The 23,381-nt window shown below is 41.1% G+C and overlaps 1 protein-coding gene across 1 annotated transcript in view; it reads left to right on the top strand.

Moving 5' to 3' along the window:
* Window positions 1–23,381, top strand: part of adgrb3 (adhesion G protein-coupled receptor B3) — a 1,095,571-nt gene that overhangs the window by 861,740 nt on the left and 210,450 nt on the right. Inside the window, exon 17 of the mRNA XM_068020141.1 lies at window positions 21,284–21,410. Coding sequence (XP_067876242.1) covers window positions 21,284–21,410 — 127 coding nt within the window. The remainder of the gene's footprint in view (window positions 1–21,283; window positions 21,411–23,381) is intronic.

The raw sequence follows: 23,381 nt of genomic DNA, 5'->3' as shown, positions 1-23,381 counted from the left end.
CTATGGAAAGGGTGCAGAGGAGATTTACTAGGATGTTGCCTGGTATGGAGGGAAGGTCTTACGCGGAAAGGCTGAGGGACTTGAGGTTGTTTTCGTTGGAGAGAAGGAGGAGGAAGGAAGAGCCTGTCACTCCAGAATTGGCCTTTATAGCCACTCCAGGCGCTGCTTCACAAACCACTGACCACCTCCAGGCGCGTATCCATTGTCTCTCGAGATAAGGAGGCCCGAAAGAAAAGAAAGAAAGAGGGTTAGATAGGGTGGATAGTGAGCGTCTTTTTCCTCGGATGGTGATGGCAAACACGAGGGGACATAGCTTCAAGTTGAGGGGTGATAGATATAGGACAGATGTGAGAGGTAGTTTCTTTACTCAGAGAGTAGTAAGGGCGTGGAATGCCCTGCCTGCAGCAGTAGTAGATTCGCCAACTTTAAGGGCATTTAAGTGGACATTGGATAGACACATGGATGAAAATGGAATAGTGTAGGTCAGATGGTTTCACAGCTCGGCGCAACATCGAGGGCCGAAGGGCCTGTACTGCGCTGTAATATTCTAATTCTAATTCTGGTCCAGGTGGGACACTGGAAATTAAGGGTAAGCTTCAAGCAACTCAACAAGACAAATTGTGGAAACTCGAGACATTTTGCTAAACCAAGAATTTTCTTGCTAAGTAGAAAAACGTGCTTAGACCTGCATCTGATCAAGAAGACTGATGAAGTCAAACAGCCACAGGTAAACAGTCGCTTCCAAGCAGACTATCCAAAACTTTTCACAGGTCTTGGAAGACTGAAGACAGAGTATTACACACAAGGGTGGCTACAAGAAATTCCTATGGGAAAACCATGAAAACCTTCTATGAGTATAGGAAATACTTCACAATTATCGACAACTTGCCAGTTTATAATGACAAACTGGTCATTCCCAGTTCACTTCGATCAGTTATCTTGGAAAGTCTACATCAAGGCCACATGGGAATAACGAAGTGCAGAGCAAGGGCACAATCATCAATGTGGTAGCCAGGAGTATCCAAAGTCATGGAAAATCTGATCCAGAACTGCCAGAGCTGTGCAATACAAAGACCAGAACAGCATGAACCTCTGTTAACTACTCAATTTTTGACCAGACCTTGGCAACATTTAGGTATGGATTTATTCATGTTCAATTGAAAGTTGTACATAATAATCATTGATTACTTCTCAAGGTGGATAGAAGTGAGAAGGTTATATTCAACTACAACTGAAGCAGTTATAAGAGTCTCGACAAGACATCTTTGCAACACATGGTATCCCTGATGGTATCAGACAACGGACCACAGTTTGCGAATGAATATTTCACACAGTTTGCGACAGGAATGGGATTTCAACATCTCACAAGTTCACCACTTTATCCACAGTCAAAGAACAAAGAACAAAGAACAGTACAGCACAGGAACAGGCCATTCAGCCCTCCAAGCCTGCGCCGATCTTGATGCCTGCCTAAACTAACACCTTCTGCACTTCCGGGGCCCATATCCCTCTATTCCCTTCCTATTCATAAATTTGTCAAGATGTCTCTTAAACGTCGCTATCGTATCTGCTTCCACCACCTCCCCTGGCAGCAAGTTCCAGGCACTCACCACCCTCTGTGTAAAAAACTTGCCTCGCACATCCCCTCTAAACTTTGCCCCTCGCACCTTAAACCTATGTCCCCGAGTAACTGACTCTTCCACCCTGGGAAAAAGGTTCTGACTATCCACTCTGTCCATGCCGCTCATAACTTTGTAAGCCTCTATCATGTCGCCCCTCCACCTCCGTCGTTCCAGTGAAAACAATCCGAGTTTTTCCAACCTCTCCTCATAGCTAATGCCCTCCAGACCAGGCAACATCCTGGTAAACCTCCTCTGTACCCTCTCCAAAGCCTCCACGTCCTTCTGGTAATGTGGCGACCAGAATTGCATGCAATATTGTAAGTGTGGCCCAACTAAGGTTCTGTACAGCTGCAACATGACTTGTCAATTTTTATACTCTATGCCCCGACCGATGAAGGCAAGCATGCCGTATGCCTTCTTAACTACCTTATCCACCTGCGTTGCCACTTTCAGTGACCTGTGGACCTGTACGCCCAGATCTCCCTGCCTGTCAATACTCCTAAAGGTTCTGCCATTTACTGTATACCTCCCACCTGCATTAGACCTTCCAAAATGCATTACCTCACATTTGTCCGGATTAAACTCCATCTGCCATTTCTCCACCCAAGTCTCTAACCGATCTATATCCTGCTGTATCCTCCGACAATCCTCATCATTATCCGCAACTCCACCAACCTTTGTGTCGTCCGCCAACTGACTAATCAGACCAGCTACATTTTCCTCCAAATCATTTATATATACTACAAACAACAAAGGTCCCAGCACTGATCCCTGCGGAACACCACTAGTCACATCCCTCCATTCAGAAAAACACCCATCCTCTGTCTTCTGTGACTGAGCCAGTTCTGTATCCATCTTGCCAGCTCACCTCTGATCCCGTGTGACTTCACCCTTTGCACCAGTCTGCCATGCGGGACCTTGTCAAAGGCTTTACTAAAGTCCATATAGACAACATCCACCACCCTTCCCTCATCAATCATCTTCGTCACTTCCTCAAAAAACTCAATCAAATTAGTAAGACACGACCTCCCCTTCACAAAACCATGCTGTCTCTCGCTAATAAGTTCATTTGTTTCCAAATGGGAGTAAATCCTGTCCCAAAGAATCCTCTCTAATAGTTTCCCTACCACTGACGTAAGGCTCACCGGCCTATAATTTCCTGGATTATCCTTACCACCCTTCTTAAACAAAGGAACAACATTGGCTATTCTCCAGTCCTCTGGGACCTCACCTGTAGCCAATGAGGATGCAAAGATTTCTGTCACGGCCCCAGCAATTTCTTCCCTTGCCTCCCTCAGTATTCTAGGGTAGATCCCATCAGGCCCTGGGGACTTATCTACCTTAATGCTTTGCAAGACACCCAACACCTCCTCCTTTTTGGTAATGAGATGACTGAGACTATCTGCACTCACTTCCCTAGGCTCATCATCCACCAAGTCCTTCTCCTTGGTGAATACTGATGCAAGGTACTCATTTAGTACCTCACCCATTTCCTCTGGCTCCACGCATAGATTCCCATCTCTGTCCTTGAGTGGGCCAACCCTTTCCCTGGTTACCCTCTTGCTCTTTATATATGTATAAAAAGCCTTGGGATTTTCCTTAATCCTGTTTGCCAATTACTTTTCATGACCCCTTTTAGCCCTCCTAACCCCTTGCTTAAGTTCCTTCAAACTATCTTTATATTCCTCAAGTGCTTCGTCTGTTCCTAGCCTTCCAGCCCTTACAAATGCTTCCTTTTTCTTTTTGACTAGGCTCACAATATCCCGTGTTATCCAAGCTTCCCGAAACTTGCCAAACTTGTCTTCTTCCTCACAGGAACATGCTGGTCCTGGATTCTAATCAGCTGACGTTTGAAAGACTCCCACATGTCAGATGTTGATTTACCCTCAAACAGCTGCCCCCAATCTAAATTCTTCAGTTCCTGCCTAATATTGTTATAATTAGCCTTCCCCCAATTTAGCACCTTCACCCGAGGACTACTCTTATCCTTATCCACAAGTACCTTAAAACTTATGGAATTATGGTCACTGCTCCCGAAATGCTCCCCCACTGAAACTTCGACCACCTGGCCGGGCTCATTCCCCAATACCAGGTCCAAAATGGCCCCATCCCTAGTTGGACAATCTACATACTGTTTCAAGAAGCCCTCCTGGATGCTCCTCACAAATTCTGCCCCATCCAAGCCCCTAGCACTAAGTGAGTCCCAGTCAATATTGGGGAAGTTAAAATCACCCACCACTACAACCCTGTTACCTTTACATCTTTCCAAAATCTGTCCACATATCTGCTCCTCTACCTCCCGCTGGCTGTTGGGAGGCCTGTAGTAAACCCCCAACATCGTGACTGCACCCTTCCTATTCCTGAGCTCCACCCATATTGCCTCGCTGCATGACCCCTCTGAGGTGTCCTCCCGCAGTACAGCTGTGATATTCTCCTTAACCAGTAATGCAACTCCCCCACCCCTTTTACATCCCCCTCTATCCCGCCTGAAGCTTCTAAAGCCTGGAACATTTAGCTGCCAATCCTGCCCTTCCCTCAACCAAGTCTCTGTAATAGCAACATCATATTTCCAAGTACTAATCCAAGCTCTAAGTTCATCTGCTCTGCATACTTCTCTTGTTACCTGTTATACTTCTCGCAGTCGAATGGTGAAGTGGAAAGAGGTGTAAGAACCATAAAGTCCTCATTGAAGAAGAATGAAGACCTTCCAACCTCACTTCTAATTTATTCATCTACACTATTGATGTGTAGACTATCACCTGCAGAGTTACTGATGGGCAGAAAGATAAGAACGCAACTTCCTTGTTGCCTAAGAAATTGCTTCCAGGATTGAATGTCCAAGACTACAAGAGAGCAAGAGACTGGGAAAAATCTTACAGAAGGCAACAAACTCAAAATTACAACATAAGATTTCGTACCAGAGACTTACCGAAACTGAATGAGGCCAGAGAATATGGATACTGATACGGTCAAATGAGGAGGGGTTGAAGGGTTTCCCTCTTTTCCCTCTCCTTGTTTGACCACAACAGGTTTAATTATTTCTTAAAGTGGATGTACTGGCAAATTCAGTAGGTGTTTGATTACTTACTTGCTATGATCACAATAAGAACCAATTGGACAGGTTTTCTTGAGTTAACAAAGAAAAAGATTTACTTTATTGTACTTAAGCCGAACCAATAAATAATGAACAGTGCCAACTTTCTCTCACACACACACACACATTCTGGAGGTTTACACACACACACAAATAGGTTACAGAGTGGGGAAAGATAGATTGGTTGAGTTAGAATCCATTAAAAAATGTTTCCAGTCTGTGGAGTTTGGTGATGCGGCTGGCCTCTAGCTGAATTCAGTGGTCCTGAGGCTTTTAGTTTGAAAAGGTAGATGACTGGTTCGGTGAGTCTCTTGGAGATAGCGATGCGGATGATTTCCTCCAACAGGTTTTCTGATTTTAGATGGAGTATGCAAAGGTGGTCAGTCAACAAGCAGGATTTGAAAACTTTCAAGCTGGAATGGAGAAAGAGACAGGGTCCCCCACTTAGGATCTGCTCATGTCAGAGTCCAGTTGCTTCTCTCTGCTGCAGAGAAAACACCAGCTTAAAACCACAAATGGGGAGGGACTTGTCATGACAGCCGTTCAGTCATCCAAACATGGCAGTCAGCAGTATTTCTCTGCTTGCTGAAAGAACAGGTAGTTCCTTCAAACTTCCTCAGTCTTGGTTCTTGCTGGGGACTGCAGCCATTTCAGCTCCCTCCTTACAGTCCTTGTATTATAGGATACAGTGTTGCAAATTAGGTGATCATCTTAAGCTGCCAGCAAAATCATCCTTTTAGCTGATCTTTTAAAAATGTCTTTTTTAAAAAGTACAAATTCAGATCTCCAATCAGTGGATTAAAGAAAATTATCATTCAACAAAGCACATTGGTTTAGCAATACGAGACCTAGAAAGGGAAGGTATTGTAATCCACAGAGATGAAAAGTACCAGTTGTATGTGGCACACACAACTGAAGGAAACATGCATCAAAATAGGAGAAACATTATTCCTATTCCCCAGAAGCAATAGTTCATTTGGAAGACCCAGGTGAAGTTGAACAAACCCAAAGAAAACAGAATACTACAATCTTTAGTAAAGATCAACCGAGTCAACAATCCAGACTTACAAGGAAGACTACTGATCATCTCAGTAAGACTACAACCAGATCAGGCAAAGTCATGAAAACTTCTAACAGACTAAATCTGTGAAGTCAGAGACTTGGGGGTAGAAAGGGTAGTAGATAAGTCAAAAATGTATATATGTTTAAAGAAAATGATATATAAAGACTTCGGGGGAGATGTAGTATAAAGACATGCAAGGTTTAATATTGGAAACAGTGAGAGCAACCCTTCCCACTGTACGGGTGATCATGTAATAGCCACATGTTAATAGGTTTGGGGAAGAAAAGGTAGCAGCATGAAGGATGCTAGTTAAGGAGGCTTAAGGAGAGTGTAAAAGGTAATATATATACATAATAGTTATTAGCTGACCTATTATAGACTCTTAGACTTTATCTACAATGCCCTAACTATGCTACAACAATAACATGCAACAGTTCCCAGGTCCCTCTTACCCTCGATCCCATTCCCCACTCACCAGCTTGCAGTCCTCTGCCACTCTGTTCCCCCACCTGATCCCAATTCCAAAGTACCCCCAGTCCCCGGTCACCCACTCTTCTAACTACAAGCCCCAATCCTTTGGCCCCTTCTCTGGGTTCATCCTCTTTTGATCCAGCCTCACACCTCTCCCTTCCCTGTCACTGTCTTCCCAGATTCCCGGCTGTTTATGCACCAGCCAGTCCCATTCCCAGTATCCCTTAGATGAGGGTGGGGGAAGGGGTAGATTCATGCCCCATTCCAGGAGACCCCATGGAGGTTTGACAATTGACACTGAGTTCCACTTCTCAACCACCTCACTCCATCCTCCACTGCTTCTTTGCTGTCACTTGTCCAACATCAAGCCTGAGATCAGCTTTAGGCTAAACACCAGGAAGATCAAAGCTAATGTCTTTCATCACCGCCACAAGCTCCATGCTGTTGTCAGTGACACCATCTGCTTTGTTTGTTTCTGTCTCAGTCTGAACCAAGCTGTTTATAACTTGTGTTCTATTCAATTCCAAGCTGAGCTTCTGACCTCACATCCTCAACAAATAAGTTGTTTGGTAGAATGGAGAACCCCTATTTTTCAAATAGTGCCATGGATTCTTCCACACTGGGCAGACAACGCTTCAGTTTCACATCTCATTTGAATAATGACACCTCTCTCAGTACTGCAGTGTCAGTGAGATTCTTTAAGATGAACATCGGAATGTCCAGAGTGGTAGTTGCTCTGATCTACTCCCTCCCTGCCCTGGGGAAGTGTTAAAGTTCTGCTCAAATAAATCCGGTGGTGCCATGGATGAGACTCGGAGCTCACCTTCTGGGGAACTCCACATCCCACCATTTTGTGACACAGTGCTGCAATGTCCCACACACTCATGCCACGCTTCACTTTGTCACCTTTCAAGATAGTTGTGTATTTACATAGCATTTTTCACATTCGTGATGCCCTAAAACACTTCTCAGTCAATAAAGTACTGAACTGTTGAAGTGTAGTCACTGTTGTAATGTACGCAGTTTGTACAGGGCAAGGTTCCGCAAAGAGTATTAAGATGAAGGATTAGTCAATATGCCTTTGGTGGTGTTGATTGAGGGATAACTTTTGACCAAGGCAATGAATGAACTCCGCTGCTCTTTTTCAAAAGAAATTTGTTTACATTCACCTGAAGGACAGACAGGGCCTCAGTTTAACATCTCATCAAAGCAATGTCACCTCAGACAGCACAGTACAAATGGCAGGCACTCTACACTCTGTGCATAAATCCTAGAGTGGGGCTTCAAACCCACAAACCTGTAACTCAAGAGACAAGAATGTTGTCTGCTCGACCAAACTGATGCTTTGAAACATTGTCATCCAAAAGAAATAACATGAGCAGTGGATTGTCTTTATTACAGTATTATTTTCAGAAAGCCAACATTCAAAAGATTTGTACAATAAATCATTGTTTGCAGTGACTGCAGCAACCGCAATTTGTAATGATTTTTAGTACATTGCCTGCATAGAGGGAGCTGTGAGGACTTGTGACTGATTGGTGTGACTTCAAAAACATGGTATGGTGTAAAGGCATGAAAAATGTGTTAGAAATATTGTCAATAAGAGAAGACTGACAACAAAAATCTAGTGAAAAGTGAATGAACAGTGATCCATTGAAAAGATACAGAAGTTCAAAAGAAAGGTATCCTCAATAGAAAGTTGTGAGTGATGGCATCGCCAAGTAATATTTATCAAATAAATAATTGTATTTCATGAACAATAATCTTCAAAAACAAAATACCTTGGTATGGTATATTTGGAAAATATATTTTGCATCAAAAATTACATACCTACATATGGTTGAACAAGTGCTATTAAACAAAATCCAGATTATCTGATGAAACCATAATGTTGATTTTAATGTTTTCATCTTTGTTTCCAAATCCCTACATGGCCTGGTCCCTCCCTATCTCTGTAACCTCCTCCAGCCTTACAATCTCCGATACCTCTGCACTCCTCCAATTCTGACCTCTTAAGCATTTAAATTGCTCCATCATTGGTGGCTGTGCCTTCAGCTGCCTGGGCCCTAAGTCTGGAATTCCCTCCCTAAATCTCTCCACCTCTCCAGCTCTCTCCCTCTCCTCCTTTAAGACACTCCTTAAAAACTGTCTCCTTGACCAAGCTTTTGGTCATCTGCCCTAATATCTTCTTATGTGACTCAGCGTCAATTTTCTGTTTGAGAACACTCCTGTGAAATGACTTGGGTTGTTTTACTATGTGTTAAAGCTGCTACATTATTGCAAGTTGTTGTTGGATATCTTTACAGCCTAAGCCCTGGTCTGATAGAATGTTTGACAACAATTGTCATCCCCTTGGCTGGATAGGAATGGGGCTTAAAGTAACAATGGAACATTGCCGTCCTGTTCTGCTAACATCCAGCTGTCCAACCATTTTGGTCAGAGCCTCTAAGTAGAGGCCCACATGCCCATCAGAAACAGGCAGGAACCTCATTCCACCATACAAATCGGGATCCTAGGCTGTTCAGGTACCCAGCGATGGCCATTGCTTTCAGTAGAGAAGGATAGAGACTTGGAGAAAGTTTTTAAAAATCTAAAGAATCCACTGTCTTTCATTTGATTACAAAATTCCAGCGTATAATACAAGGCACTAGTGAAAGAATATGTGCATTATTTATTTTGTCTCAAATAACCTGGGTAGTTATTATTAACTAACTTGTTTATTCTTCATCAAAATACATAAAGATGAGTATGGTATCCAAAAATAGCAAGATTAATGTATTTTACAACTTCTCTGCCAGACACAAATAGAGGCATCGAGTACTTGGGCTTCATAAATTGAGGTACTGAGTACAAAAGTAGGAAAGCTGAACCTTTATAAAGCTCTGGTTAGGCCCCAACTGGAGTATTGCATCCAATTCTGGTCACCATACTTTAGGAAGGATGTGAGGATCCTTGAGAGGGTGCTGAGGAGATTTACCAGAATGGTTCTACGGATGGGGGATTTTAGTTACAAGGTTAGGTTGGACAAGTTGGGGTTGTTCTCCTTACAGCAAAGGAGATTGAGGGGATATTTAATAGAGGTGTACAAGATTATGAAATAGATAAGTTAGATAAGGAAAAACTCTTCCCATTAACTAATAGTAGACTGGGGGACACAGATTGAAGGTTTTGGGTAAAAGATGCAGGAGGAATGTGAGGAAGAACTTTTTTACACAGCGGGTGGTATGACCTGGAACTCGCTGCCCACGAGGGTGGTGGAAGCGGAGACAATCAATGATTTCAAAAAGAAATTGATGCCCACTTGGAGGAAATATCATTGCAGAGCAACAGGGATCAAGCAGGGGAGTGGGACTGACGAGATTGTTCCAAGACTCTACGACTATCCAACATGGCAGGACGTGTGTGAAAATTCAATCATCCATTTGGATATAATTATCCAGTTGAATATTGAGAACCAATCATCTGGTTGTTCAATTGAAGAAGTTTTAAGTATTAAACAAGCCATTATACTCAATCCCAATAATGTAGTGTTAGTAAGTTAATCCAACCAATCTTCCTTCACATCATATTGCTCAATCCCTTGCTAATGCAGAAGCTCTTGAATTCATTATAATGTCCAAGTGGCCTTCACTAGTAACTAACTGCCATATTTCCCTACTAACCTTTGGGTGTGAAAATACTTCCACCTTTTATCTATGAAATCGAAGGAAAACAGACTCCATAGTTGTGCTGGGAACTCAGTAGATTGGTGAGGCTGGTCGGTTTTAGTACAGGTCTCATAATCTATCAAAATGTAATTGAAAATACAGTTTTGTAATCAACTAACAATGTTATCAATGTCCAACCACCTTAAGTCACAGTTCTTCTGGACATGATTCTGGTAGTCTACAAAAATGTATTATCTTCAGATGTGCTTATGCACTCCATTTGCTCAAGTATTTGGGGTAAATCTGATGTGTGTACATTTTGCACCGAACAAATGCCCATAGAACTTTGGAGCACCAGATCTGTGATCTCTCAATCAAATAATTTCAACATATTAGCCTAGAAATTCTGGTGGTACCACTGGCTATACAAGAGGTGCAAATGGCACAATTTCCAGCCCAACGCTGCCAGCCACCCTGAAAAAAGTGGCATCTAGTTGGAGGAGGAACGTGTGGATGAAGCACCCTTGCCTTCTTGCCCCCTCAAAGTTAGATATTCGTGATGGAGCAACTAAGAGGCAGAAATTGGTTCCACCACAATTTCCTTCCCTTTCACCTCATTCAAGATTTCTAGGCTATTATCTCCATTATCTAATTGCAGGACGGAAGCTATATGTTTGAAGTACTTCCTCTTGATAGTCTGTTCATTTCAGCATCTAGCAAAGTACCAAAAAAAAGATTGTAATCTCCAACGAAAGATGTTTCCACCACTATTGCGCAATCTCATCCATTGCATAGCAATCCTAGATTCTACCAGCTGTGGAAATGCAATCATTTCTATTCTGAAGGAGTTAGTTCCTTGCCTGATCAGTCAGCTACCTCTTTGTGTATTGAATTTGATAGCTTTTAAAACAGCCTTCACAATTTCAAACAGTTAATTGGATATCAGTGGTGGAAAGCTATATTTTTAGTAAGAAATAATATGAAGAAAATAATGAAGTGGAAAATGTGTTTCACATGAATTTTAGCCAGCAAAAGTTCCAGCATAGTCTCAATAGTTCATTTGAGGCATTTTTTAGGTTAGCTTTGTAGATCGCAATATCACCTGAGCAGCTGATATTCATTATTGATTTGAAGTAAGTAGGCTGTCAGAGCATGCTAGTCAAATCTTTTGTTCTGTGTATGTGATTATACTGAGATATTAAACAGTTAGCCCTGACATTCTTAATTGCCAGTTGTATCTAAAGTTTAGTATTTAATTTAATAATAATTTGGCCTCACCGCTCCGTGTCTCTGTAGCACCCTTTAGTCTTACAACCTTCCAAGAACGCTGCACACCTCCACTTCTGGCCTTTTGCGTATCCCTAATTTTCATTGCTCCATCAGTGACGGCCATACCTTCAGCTGCCTAGGCCATAATCCCTGGAATTCCTTCCCTAAATCACTCTAACTCTCCACTTTTCTCTGCTCCTTTAAGATGCTCCTTAAAACCTACCTCATTGACCAAGCTTTTGATTATTTATTCTACTTTCTCCTTATGTGGCTGAGTGTCACATTTTGTTTGATAATGCTCCTGTGAAGCACCTTGGTATATTTTACTATGTTAAAGGCACAATATATATATAAGCTATTGTTATAGTTGTTGTTGGTGATTTCTTGCTTGACCAGAAGAAAAAGAGCAACATTTTTATCATACCATCTCCCATCATTATTGTCAATCAAAATACACAATATCTGCTTTCATCGGGTATTTTTCACCAATTGACTACTTTTCATTGCCCAAAAGTTCTTGTTTTCCTACAAAAATCTGCATCTTAGGATTTGCAGTACATACCATTAACCTAACAACTCATTTTTTACATTAATTTGAGTATTACTCCCAAAATAATTTACTGGATCTGTTCCTATATTTGATGTGATTAAATTCAGCTTGCATATTTTGAGGAAGATAATACAATTTGTTTAATTGTGTCCTTGGACCAAAACCTGTGCTGGGCTGAAGAGGCACCATGTGTAAAAACAGCTTCCTCTATCCACCACTAATTGCTTTTGAGGGCCATAGTCTTCAGTGAATTACATCAACTAGCAATAGAACAGACTACTTGTCACAAAATTATTGCAGATAATAGACATTGGTAGACAAACCAAACTTGGTGCGTAAGTGAAAAGTTTTGCTATTTTAAAACAAAATGGGAGTCAAAGAATAGGAAATATGTAGCCTCTGGCTTTGTAGGCCATAGGAAACCTTATAGGCTAGTTAAATTATGAATTGTTTCAGTGTGGTAAAGAACAAGTGCTGGATGTGCTGGGTTATGGATGAGATACTAAGCTGTCTGCCCTCTCAGATGGATGTAAATGCTCCCACTATTTAAAGGAGATTAGGGATGACCTCTCTGTATTCTGGGCAGTATCCCTTAACCAGCAACACCAAAACAGTTCTCTTGCTTATCCCATTGCTGCTTGTTATGGGAGCTGCTGTGTGCAAATTGGCTACTGCATTTTCTATATTACAACAGTGACTACGCTTCAAAAGTGCTTTGGAATGCCCTTCAGATAATAAAAGGTACTATATAATGCAAGTTCTTTCATTAGTTTGGGTCAATGCAAAGTAGTCTTGTGTAATTTGGGTAACGAATCACCCAAAGCTGCTTAGTCAGGAGATTCAAAGTCACCTCTAGGAGGTAATCAAATGTTGTTACAGTATAGCTACAGTCAAGTCTAAAAAGAACCACGTGGGAGCTTTTCTACAATTTAAAAAAGAAACTTCTTAATTCTGGCAGGGAACAGATGGGAGACCCAGCTCAACATAATAAGAATCGGCACTCAGATGTGGGAACAAGTTAGCATGAGTGAAGCTTAGTTCTTCCTTGGCAGAGCCAGTGGTATAACAAGAATCTGTTGACTTCACTCCACAGTATACAGAACTGATCTGAGACAGGCACTTGTACACTTTGATTACAGAAGTTGTTTTGAGTGTGCAGTGATATTCACTAAGCCTTTGGTTATTGTAGCACAATCGGTTCTTCAGTGACTTGGCGCAAAAATGACCAGTGTATCCCTCAGCTGCAGTCAATATTTGTAGAGTTGCCTCCCATGATAACATCCAGGAATACATTTCAAACATAAGCATTAGTATACATATGAATTCATCCCTTTAGATTGAGGCTTCTTACATAACATTTGCAGCAGAGAAATATGGCATTCTATCCAACAGGTTTGTGCTGGAATTAATGCTCCACATGAGCCTTCTCCCACCATTTTTCATCTCACCCTATCAACATATACTTATATTCCTTTCTCCCTCAGGTACTTACCTAGCTTCCCCTTAAATGCATCTTAAATGTGCTGGCACTTGGCATAGCCGAGTAACCTGTTACAATGACTCACCATGAGAAACAGTTAAGCTTTCAAGTACGGATTGACATAGTGATTACTGGCTAGTGGGGGATGCAGTGCACTTATGTACATTCCCTATCATTGACGTGCGTTAGATCTATTAATACTTTTACATGGTGGTATATTTTGTAAACAAAAAAGCCCAAAAATCATGGTCTACGTTGGAGTGCTTCGGGCTAAGAGTCTGTGCATTGTCAATTGGAATTTGCAAGGGTCATCCACAACATTGTAATATTGGTAATTTACAAGGAGCATCCACATTACTGTAAAATTTGTATGTTACAAGGAGTGTCCATATTACTGTAAAGTTCGTATTTTACAAGGAGCATCCACATTACTGTAAAGTTGGTATGTTACAAGGAGTGTCCATATTACTGTAAAGTTCATATTTTACAAGGAGCATCCACATTACTGTAAAGTTGGTATGTTACAAGGAGTGTCCATATTACTGTAAAGTTTGTATTTTACAAGGAGCATCCACATTACTGTAATATTGGTAATTTATAAAGAGCACCCACATTCATGTAGATATTAATTTACAAGTGATATCCATATTCATCTAATGTTAGTAATTTACAAGGGTTATCCACATTACTGTAATGTTGGTAATTTATAAAGAGCGTCCATAATACTGTAACGTTGCTCATTTACAAGGGTCATCGACATTACTGCAATGCTGGTAATTTACAAGGGTCCTCAATAATACTGTAGTATTGGTTAATTTACAAGGAGCATCCACGCTACTGGAAAGTTGGTATTTTACAAGGAGCTTCCATATTACTGTAATGTCGGTAATTTACAAGGGTCATCTACATAACTGCAATGTCAGTAATTTACATGGACCATCGACGTTACTGTAATGTCAGTATGTACAAGGGTCATCCACATTGCTCTAATTTTAGTAATTTACAAGGAGCATCCACATTACTGCAAAGTTGGTATTTTACAAGGAGTGTCTATATTACTGTAATGTTCGTAATTTACAAGGAATATCCATATTACTGTAGTGTCGGTAATTTACAAAGAGCATCTACATTACTGTAATAATTTACAAGTACTATCTACATGACTGTAATGTTGGTTAGTTTACAAGGACTGTCCACATTGCTGTAGTGTTGGTTAATTAACAAGGGTCATCAACCTTACTGTAATGTTGGTAATTTACAAAGCATGCCTCATCGCCAGAACTTTCAAACAAGCACCAAGACGTAGTGTGGCTGGTGGTGAGAAAGCCCCTCTACATTAAATCCTTTCTGCACACCCAGAGTCTCACTGCCTCTGCATGCTGTCCTCGAGGCAGCTGCAGTGGAGAGGAGACTGTCGCCCATCTCCTTTTAAATAAGCCTTTGCAAAGCAAGTCTGGAAAGAGATTTTGTTGAGGTTCATCCTGAGCAGTTCCCTAATGCATGACTCAGCAGTAAACGGGCTTTTCCCAGAGATGCACATCAAGATAAACATCAACTGTTTCTGGAGGACCATCAACTCGGTGAAAGATGCACTTTGGTCTGCCTGAAACTTGCTTTTCCAGTGCAAAGAGCTGTCAGCAACCAAGTGTTGCTGATTGGCACATTCCAAGGTCCAGGAATACATGCTGAAGAATGCACTAAACCTTGGGGCAGCCGCCACAAAGGCTCAATGGGGAAAGGCCGCTGAATAAGGTCCTCCCACCATAGAATACCGAGGGGCTGAAAACCATTTAAAACCCCTCAGGCTGTACGCACCAGAGAATATTTGACGTGTAATGCAAATGTATATTGTAAATATAACCTGAAATGGCAAATGTAGTGAGTCACCTCATGTACTGGATTGAAAGCAAGTGATCTGTATTGCAGTTTATGTAGTGTCAAATTTGAATTGTTATGAAATGTATTTTTTATAAATTTTATGAACAAAGTATATTTTTGCAAATAAATTTACAAAACATCCAGATTACTGTAACATAAATTTACAAGGGATATCCATATTACTGTAATGTTGGTAATTTACAAGCAGCATCCATAGTACTGTAATATTGGTAATTTACAAGTCTCATCCACGTTACTGTAATGTCAGTAATTTACAAGGGACATCCATATTACTGTAATATCAGTAAATTACAAGGAACATCCACATTACTGTAATATCGGTTATTTACAAAGAACATCTACATTACACTAATAGTGATTTACAAGGAGTCTCCATATTACTGTAATGTTGGTAATTTACAAGGATCATCCACATTGCGGTAATATCAGTAATTTACATGGAGAATTCACACTACTGTTGTTACGACCACGTGGTATGACATGGGTGAGTCCCACTGTTCAACTCCCCACCTGACCACAGCAAGTGTATTTGTATTATGAGCTTAACCCTTTGTGTATTATTTTTCAAATAAACAGGCAGCGACAGGTTTTCTTGTAGGTTTTTAAAAACAGAAAGTCAATTGTTTATTGATCACTATGCCTTACCCCAAAAATGTCACAACCTCATTCACTCATGCATTTGCTCGCACGGGCGTGTGCTTACGCACACATGAAGAAACGGATAGAGGAGGGAAAGAGATAAGTGGGCTTTTTTGTGGGGGAGAAGGGTTACGATAAACCTGTTGAATTCTCTTGCAGGCTTGTGATGATTGTAGATTTCTCTCTTGATTAAAGATTCTGTTGAAGTTGGTGGGTCACTCTTAGCTCTCTCTTTGCTGTATGATGTAGGTGCCAGATTTTCTTTCCAGCAGGACATGTGCTTTGTGGCCATCTGGAATGCCAGCAGTTACAAGTAGCTTCACCTTCTGGGTCAGTCTTTCTCTGTCTGGCTGTCTTTTTAAAAGGTAAAACGTTCACCTCTCACCTGCTGTTAGGAGACATTCTGGTTTCTATCCCATGGTGATCACACAATGGCCCAGGACGTGGCTACTTCACACCTCCTTTATTTTAGAAGAAGACATTCAATTCTGCAATGTTTATATGAAAGATGTGAGATGGGTTTCATTATCACCTTTTGGCTTTGAAGATTTGTCCTTTGTCTTTGTCAGACAATTTGAATATACAATAGGTTAACCCCCTTCTCCTCTGTGACCATTTTGGAATATTGTTCACTTTTTAAAAATAAAGGTTCATTTTACAAAGACAAAGTCCGTTGTTTCACAACTCTTCAGAGTTACTCCGTGAATGTTGTCTCATCACACCTCCGATGTATGTGACACTGTAATATTAGTAATTTTCAAGCAGCAGCTACATTAATGTAAAGTTGGTATTTTACAAGAGATGTCTATTTTACTGTAATCTCGGTAATTTACAAAGAGCATCCACTTTACTGTAATGTTGATAATTTGTAGCGAACTTCAACCTTACTGTAATGTTGGTAATTTATAAGGAGCATCCACCTCACTGTAATGTTGGTAATATACAAGGGCCATCCACATTTCTGTAATGTTGGTAATTTATAAGGAATGTCCACATTACTGTCATTGTGGTAACTTACAAGGGTCACTTCTGTAATATTAGTAATTTACAGGGAGCATCCACATTACTGAAATATGGATAATTTACAAGGAACATCCACATTACTGTAATGGTAGTGTACAAAGGTCATCCACATTACTGTAATATTGGTCATTTACAAGGCGCATACACATTAGTTTAAAGTTCATAATTAACAAGGATTATCCATATTACTGTAATGTCGATAATTTGAGGAGCATCCATATTACTATAATATTGGTAATTTATAAGGTGCATCCATATTACTGTCATAGTGGTAATTTACAAGGGTCAACCACATTTCCATTTTGTCAGTACATTGAGGAGCCTCCATATTACTATAATGTTGGTAATTTACAGGGACCATCCACATTACTGTAATGTTTTTAATTTACATGGCACATCCACTATACTGTAATATCAGTAGTTTGCAAGGAGCATCTATGGTAATGTAAAGTTATATTTTACAAGAATTGTTCCTATTACTGTAATGTTGGTAATTTACAAACTGAGTCCACCTTACTGTAATTTTGGTAATTTATAAGGAGCATCCGCATTAATTTAATGTTGGTAATTTACATGGATCGTCTACATTACAGTATTGAGCAGCGTCCATATGACTATAATACTGGTAATTTACAAGGAAAATCCACATTACAATAATACTGGTAATTTAGAGGAAGCATCCACATTACTGTAATATTAGTAACTTAGAAGGAGAATCCATGTTACTGTAAAGTTGGTATTTTACAAGGAGTGTCCATATTACTGTAATGTCAGTATTTACAAAGGTCATCGACTACACTTTAATGTTGGTAGTAAAAATAGAAAGTGCTGGAAATACTCAGCAGGTCAGGCAGCATCTGTAGAGGGAGAAGTAGAGTTTTTATAGACATATAAATAGTAAAAGGGTGGTAAAAGGAGGAGTTAGGTCCCAATTAGGGACCATGAAGAGGATTTACACATGGAGGCAGAGGGCATAGCTGAGGTATTAAATGAATACTTTACATCTGTCTTTACCAAGGAAGAAGATGCAACCCAGGCAATGTTGAAAGAGGAGGTAATTCACACACTAAAAGGGTTTGAAATTGTTAAGGAGGACATATTAGATAGGCTGTCAGTACTTAAAGTGGATAAAGCACCAGGACCGGATGAGATGCATTCACGGGAAGTGAGGGTGGAAATCGCGGAGGCACTGGCCATAATTTTTCAGTCTTCCTTAGACTCGGGGGTGGTGCCAGAGGACTGGAGAATTGCAAACATTACACCCTTGATTAAAAAAGGGTGTAAAGATAAGTCCAGCAACTACAAGTCGGTCAGTTTAACTTCGCTGGTGGGGAAACTTCTAGAAAAAATAATTCAGGACAAAATTAATGATCACATGGAAAAATGCAGGTTAATTAAGGAACGCCAGCATGGATTTCTTAAGGGAAAATCATGTCTAACGAACTTGCTGGAGATTTTTGAGGAGGTAACAGAGAGGGTTGATGAGGGCAATGCAGTTGATGTGGTGTACATGGACTTTCAAAAGGCTTTTGATACAGTAACACACAACAGGCTTGTAAGCATGGTTATAGCTCATGGAATAAAAAGGGTGGTAGAAACATGGATACGAAATTAGCTGAGAGACAGGAAACAAAGAATGGTGGTTAATGGATGTTTTTCGGGCTGGAGGAAGGTTTGTAGTGGAGTTCCCCAGGGATCATAGTTGGGACCTTTGCTATTCTGATATATATTAATGGCCTAGACCTTTGTGTACAGGGCACAATTTAAAAGTTTGCAGATGCTACAAAACTTGAAAGCATTGTGAACTGTGAGGAGGATAGTGTAGAACTTCAAAAGGACATAGACAAGTTGGTGGAATGGGCAGACAGGTGGCAGATGAAGTTCAATGCAGAGGAATGTAGTGATTCATTTTGGTAGGAAGAACTTGGACACACAATATAAAATAAAGGGTACAATTCTAAAGTGGGTGCAGGAGCAGAGGGACCTGAGTGTATATGTGCACGTCATTGAAGGTGGCAGGACAGATTGAGAGAGCAGTTAATAAAGCATACAGTATCCTGGGCTTTATTAATAGAGCATAGAGTACAAGAGCAAGGAGGTTATGTTGAACTTGTATAAGACACTAGTTCGGCCTCAGCTGGAATATTGCGTCCAGTTTTGGGCACCACACTTTAGGAAAGATTTGAAAGCATTGGAGAGAATACAGAAAAGATGCACAAGAATAGTTCCAAGGATGAGGAACTTCGGTTATGAAGATAGATTGAAGAAGTTAGGACTGTTTTCCCTGGAGAAGAGAAGGTTGAGAGGTGATTTCATAGAGTATTCAAAATCATGAGGGGTCTAGACAGAGTAGATAGAGACAAACTGTTCTCACTCGTGAAAGGATCGAGAACGAGAGGGCACAGATTTAAAGTATTTGGTAAGAGAAGCAAAAGTGACATGAGGAAAAACTTTTTCATGCAGTGGGTGGCTAACGTCTGTGATGCACTGCCTGAGAGTGTGGTGGAGGCAGGTTCAACTGAAGCATTCAAAAGGGCATTAGACAGTTATATGAAAAGGAAGAATTTGCAGAGTTACGGGGAGAAATGGAACTGAGTGAATTGCTCTTTCAGAGAGCCAGTGCAGACACGATGAGCCGAATGGCCTCTTCTGCACTGTAACAATTCTGTGATCCTGAATGTTTCAGGTCTGTGACCTTTCATCAGACCTGATGAAAGGTCACAGACCTGAAACGTTAACTCTACTTCTCTGTCTACAGATGCTGCCTGACCTGCTGTGTATTTCCAGCACTTTCTGTTTTTATTTCAGATTTCCAGCATCTGCAGTATTTTGATTTTATTTTACTGTAATGTTGGTCATTTACAAATGGTGTCCCCTTTACTTATTAATGTCGTTAATTTACAAGGACAGATCACATTACTGCAATGTTGGTATTTTACAAAGAACATCCACATTACTGTAATTTCACTAATTTATAAGGAGCATTTACCTTACTGTAATGTTCATAGTTTACGAGGAGTATCCATATTACTGTAATATTGGTAATTAACAAGGGTCACCCATATTTTTGCAATGTTAGTAATTTACAAGGAGTATTCCAATTACTGTAATGTTAGTAACTTGCATCTACAAGGAGAAACTATGTTAATGTGAAGTTGGAATTTTACAAGAAGCGTCCATATTACTGCAATGTCAGAAACTTACAAAGAACATCCACTTTACTATCATTTTGATAATTTATAAGGGTCTTCCACATTACTGCAATGTTGGTATTTTACAAAGAACATCCACATTACTGTAATTTCACTAATTTATAAGGAGCATTTACCTTATAGGTCAGGCAGCATCTAAACTTTTCAGGTCGATGACCATCAGAACTGGGAAAAGTTAGAAACGTAATAGGTTTTAAGCAAACTGAAAGGGAGAAAAAAAAACCAAAGGGGATGGTCTATGATAGGGTGGAAGATTGGAGCGATGAAGAAGGGTTGTTGGTGCAAGGCCAAAGAGAATAGTGACAAAAACTATAATGTTTCATTTGGATGGCCATCTAGTTTATTGTAACGCACCTTGTTGGCTCTCGTAATCTGACTGCAGATGGAGGTATAAGAAACTCCCCCCTCTTTATTTCTCATCCCTTTCTCCTGGCCAGCTTCTCTTTTGGAGTTAATACGGAGTGCACCCCCTCCCCCGAGAACTCGAATTCAGCACCAATTACTTGTGTATCGCACAACTTTGTAATTCAATGTGAATCAGCCAGGGTTAAATATAAACAGGGGCGGGGAGATAATAATCTGGTTGTCTTTTTATTTTGCAAGTGTCTTCAGTCGCTCTGTGTGGAATGCATTTGGAATATAAAATATATGATAAATAAATAGTGTTGCTCTCTTTTATTTCCAATATGCTTGCTGCTGTCTGTGGTTTGCACCATTTGTGAGTACTTGCCAGGGGAGGGGGAGCTGGAAGCTGCACTGACCGGGTGAAACAGCCAGGGCTTGGAAGGAGGGCGTCTGGTTTGATAAGCAAAGCTCATGTAACAACACCTGAATGCTCTCAAAGCGGGACTCGGCCTCCATCTCTCCCCTCACTCTCTTAATGACGATTCACCTTGTTGGTCTGTGGGTTTAGTTTGAAAAAAAGAATCCCTCCCTTTTCCCTCCTCCTCGCCTGTAGTAGTCATGCAGCAAAGATTTCCTCCTTGCAACTCGCTGATGCTATCCGTTTCCACGGTTGTACACTCCCTCAGGGAAAGAGTGAGGGCTCCGAGTGAGACCCCAGGCTGGATGTAGCAGCAAATAGTCCATTAACATTACTGCACGCCGGCTTCTCAATCAAGTAGCACGGCTTATTGCTTTGTAAACAGAAATGACAGTGTATCTTTCTTGCGTGTATCTGGTAGAGATGTTACAGTGATTCCCCCTTCTCTCAGTCTAGCTGAAATGTTACTGTGTGTCTGCCCCCTCCTCCTCTTTCACTTGTCTCTCTCTCTCTTTAACTGTCCGTCAAATCTAATGTATTCCTTCTTCCAGGAACGAGTCTACCGGTGCCTGGTCCACTCTGGGATGTAAAACTGTGCTTACCGATGCATCCCACACCAAATGCCTGTGTGATCGTCTGTCGACATTCGCCATTTTGGCTCATCAACCCACAGAAATAGTAAGTAACCAGGAAAAAAAATCATTAATAAATCCCATTTTCTTTGAAACTGTGGCAGATATGAATTTTTCACCCCCCCCCCCCCCCGCCTTCTCTCTCTAAAGCGGCTGTAAGGACGAATCGTGCTGCATCTAAATCCTCTTGTCATGTGGGGTTTAATAAATAATTGAATACTGTGTTACACCGAGCAATAATAATAATCTGGGGAAAGAGAGAAACTAGTGAACACATTATGGAAATGAAACATAAATGGGATCATCGGCTCCTGCTTGCCTGATGAGAATGTGTTTTTTATAATGACTGTAGACTCTATAAGTGTGTTGCTGGGAATAGGAGCATTTATTACTGTTGGGGAGTATTTTTATATGTTCCGTTTAACATCAAACTGCGATAATTTAAATGCATTTGAAAAGTAAACGAGAAATTCCGCCTCACTGCAATGGACACATTGTATTCAAAGCTGGGGTTGGGGGGGGGGGGGGGGGTGGTGTTGTTTTGGGGTACCGTTACTCATAAGGATATTTTTCTCTTGACCGTCCCCCCCAACCCTCACGTTTTAGTATATTGTTAATTCATATCGCCCTGTTACAAAACTAGCTCGTTTTATGTGAAAGGGAATAGAGAGACCCGCCGTCCAGCGACACCTTGCACCTGATTGATCACCTGTCGAAAAGGCAAGGGCACAAGTTCCCAAAAATAAGCAGAGGTGTGTCTGAGAGGAGGGGGTGGAGCTGAGAGGGTAAATCTGCTCATTGTACCTACATTACTGTCCTAGGGAAGGTGCGTAAAGGATAAAGAGGCATAGGTCCCAATGCACGTTGTGTCTGTGATTTGTGTGTGAGGCACTGATAAATATTACTCTGTTCACTTTTAGACGAGCAAAGGACAAAGGGTCCCAAAGGTGCCCAGTTGCATGGCATGTTTGGCATTTGTTGTGGCGTGGTATTTGGTGCTGCCACAATGCCATAAACATGCTTTAAAATGCTGATTGTTTTGCACTGGTGTGAATTCTGGCACCTTTAAAACTCCTGTGGTGCAAAAACCTGCTCGATGGTGGGGCAAGGATAGTTAACTTTTAAAAAATGATCTCTGGCTATCGGCCGTGCTGCTGTTCACTTTCTGACGACTCAAAAGAGTCAACTCTGAGTCATTAAGATAAAATCTCTCTGCCAGTAATGGGGCCTGACCCGAATATCCAGCAGCCGGTCCCTGTCTGCTCCACGTCAATAAAGGGATGGTAGTGCCATTGTAACCTCCCTCTGCCATCAGTGTTTATCATACTCACAGTGCTGCACCAGTTGGTGAAATACAGTATTGGCATTGGTACATGAATTGTGATTTAAGGAGTCAGTGTAGGCATTGGTTTGGTTGACACTGGAGTTCTTGAATTTATGGATAAATATTACACATATATTTTGGTAATAAAGCCCATATGGTTTGTGGCCAAGTGAGATGTTGCACATAATTGATGATGGGGGTGAGACCAGTTGGGTATAGCACCAATCACCTGCATTAATATCGCGAGTTGGAGATCACAGAATCACAGAATTGTTACAGCATCGAAGGAGGCCATTTGGCCTGTTGTGTCTGCGCTGGCCCTCCGAAGGCGCTATTTACCTAGTGCCACTCCCCCACCTTCTCCCCATAGCGCTACACATTCTTCCTTTTCAGATAACAATCCAATTTTTTCTTGAATGTCTCAATTGAATCTGTTTCCACCACACTCTCTGGCAGTGCAATCAGATCCTAGTCACCCGCTTTGTAAAAAAACGTTTTCCTCATGTCACCATTGCTTCTTTTGCCAGTTACCCTAAATCTGACCCCTTTCATTCTTGAGCTTCCACCAATGGAGCAGTATTTCCCTATCTACTCTGTCCAGACCCCTCATGATTTTGAATACCTCGTCAAGTCTCCTCGCAACATTCTCTTCTCCAAAGAAAACAGTCCCAACTTCTCCGATCTATCCACGTA

The sequence above is a fragment of the Heterodontus francisci genome, chromosome 3, assembly GCF_036365525.1.
Source record: "Heterodontus francisci isolate sHetFra1 chromosome 3, sHetFra1.hap1, whole genome shotgun sequence".
Classification (NCBI taxonomy): domain Eukaryota; kingdom Metazoa; phylum Chordata; class Chondrichthyes; order Heterodontiformes; family Heterodontidae; genus Heterodontus; species Heterodontus francisci.
The sequence above is the reverse complement of the archived record's forward strand: the minus strand, read 5'-3'. Positions and strand labels throughout refer to the sequence as shown.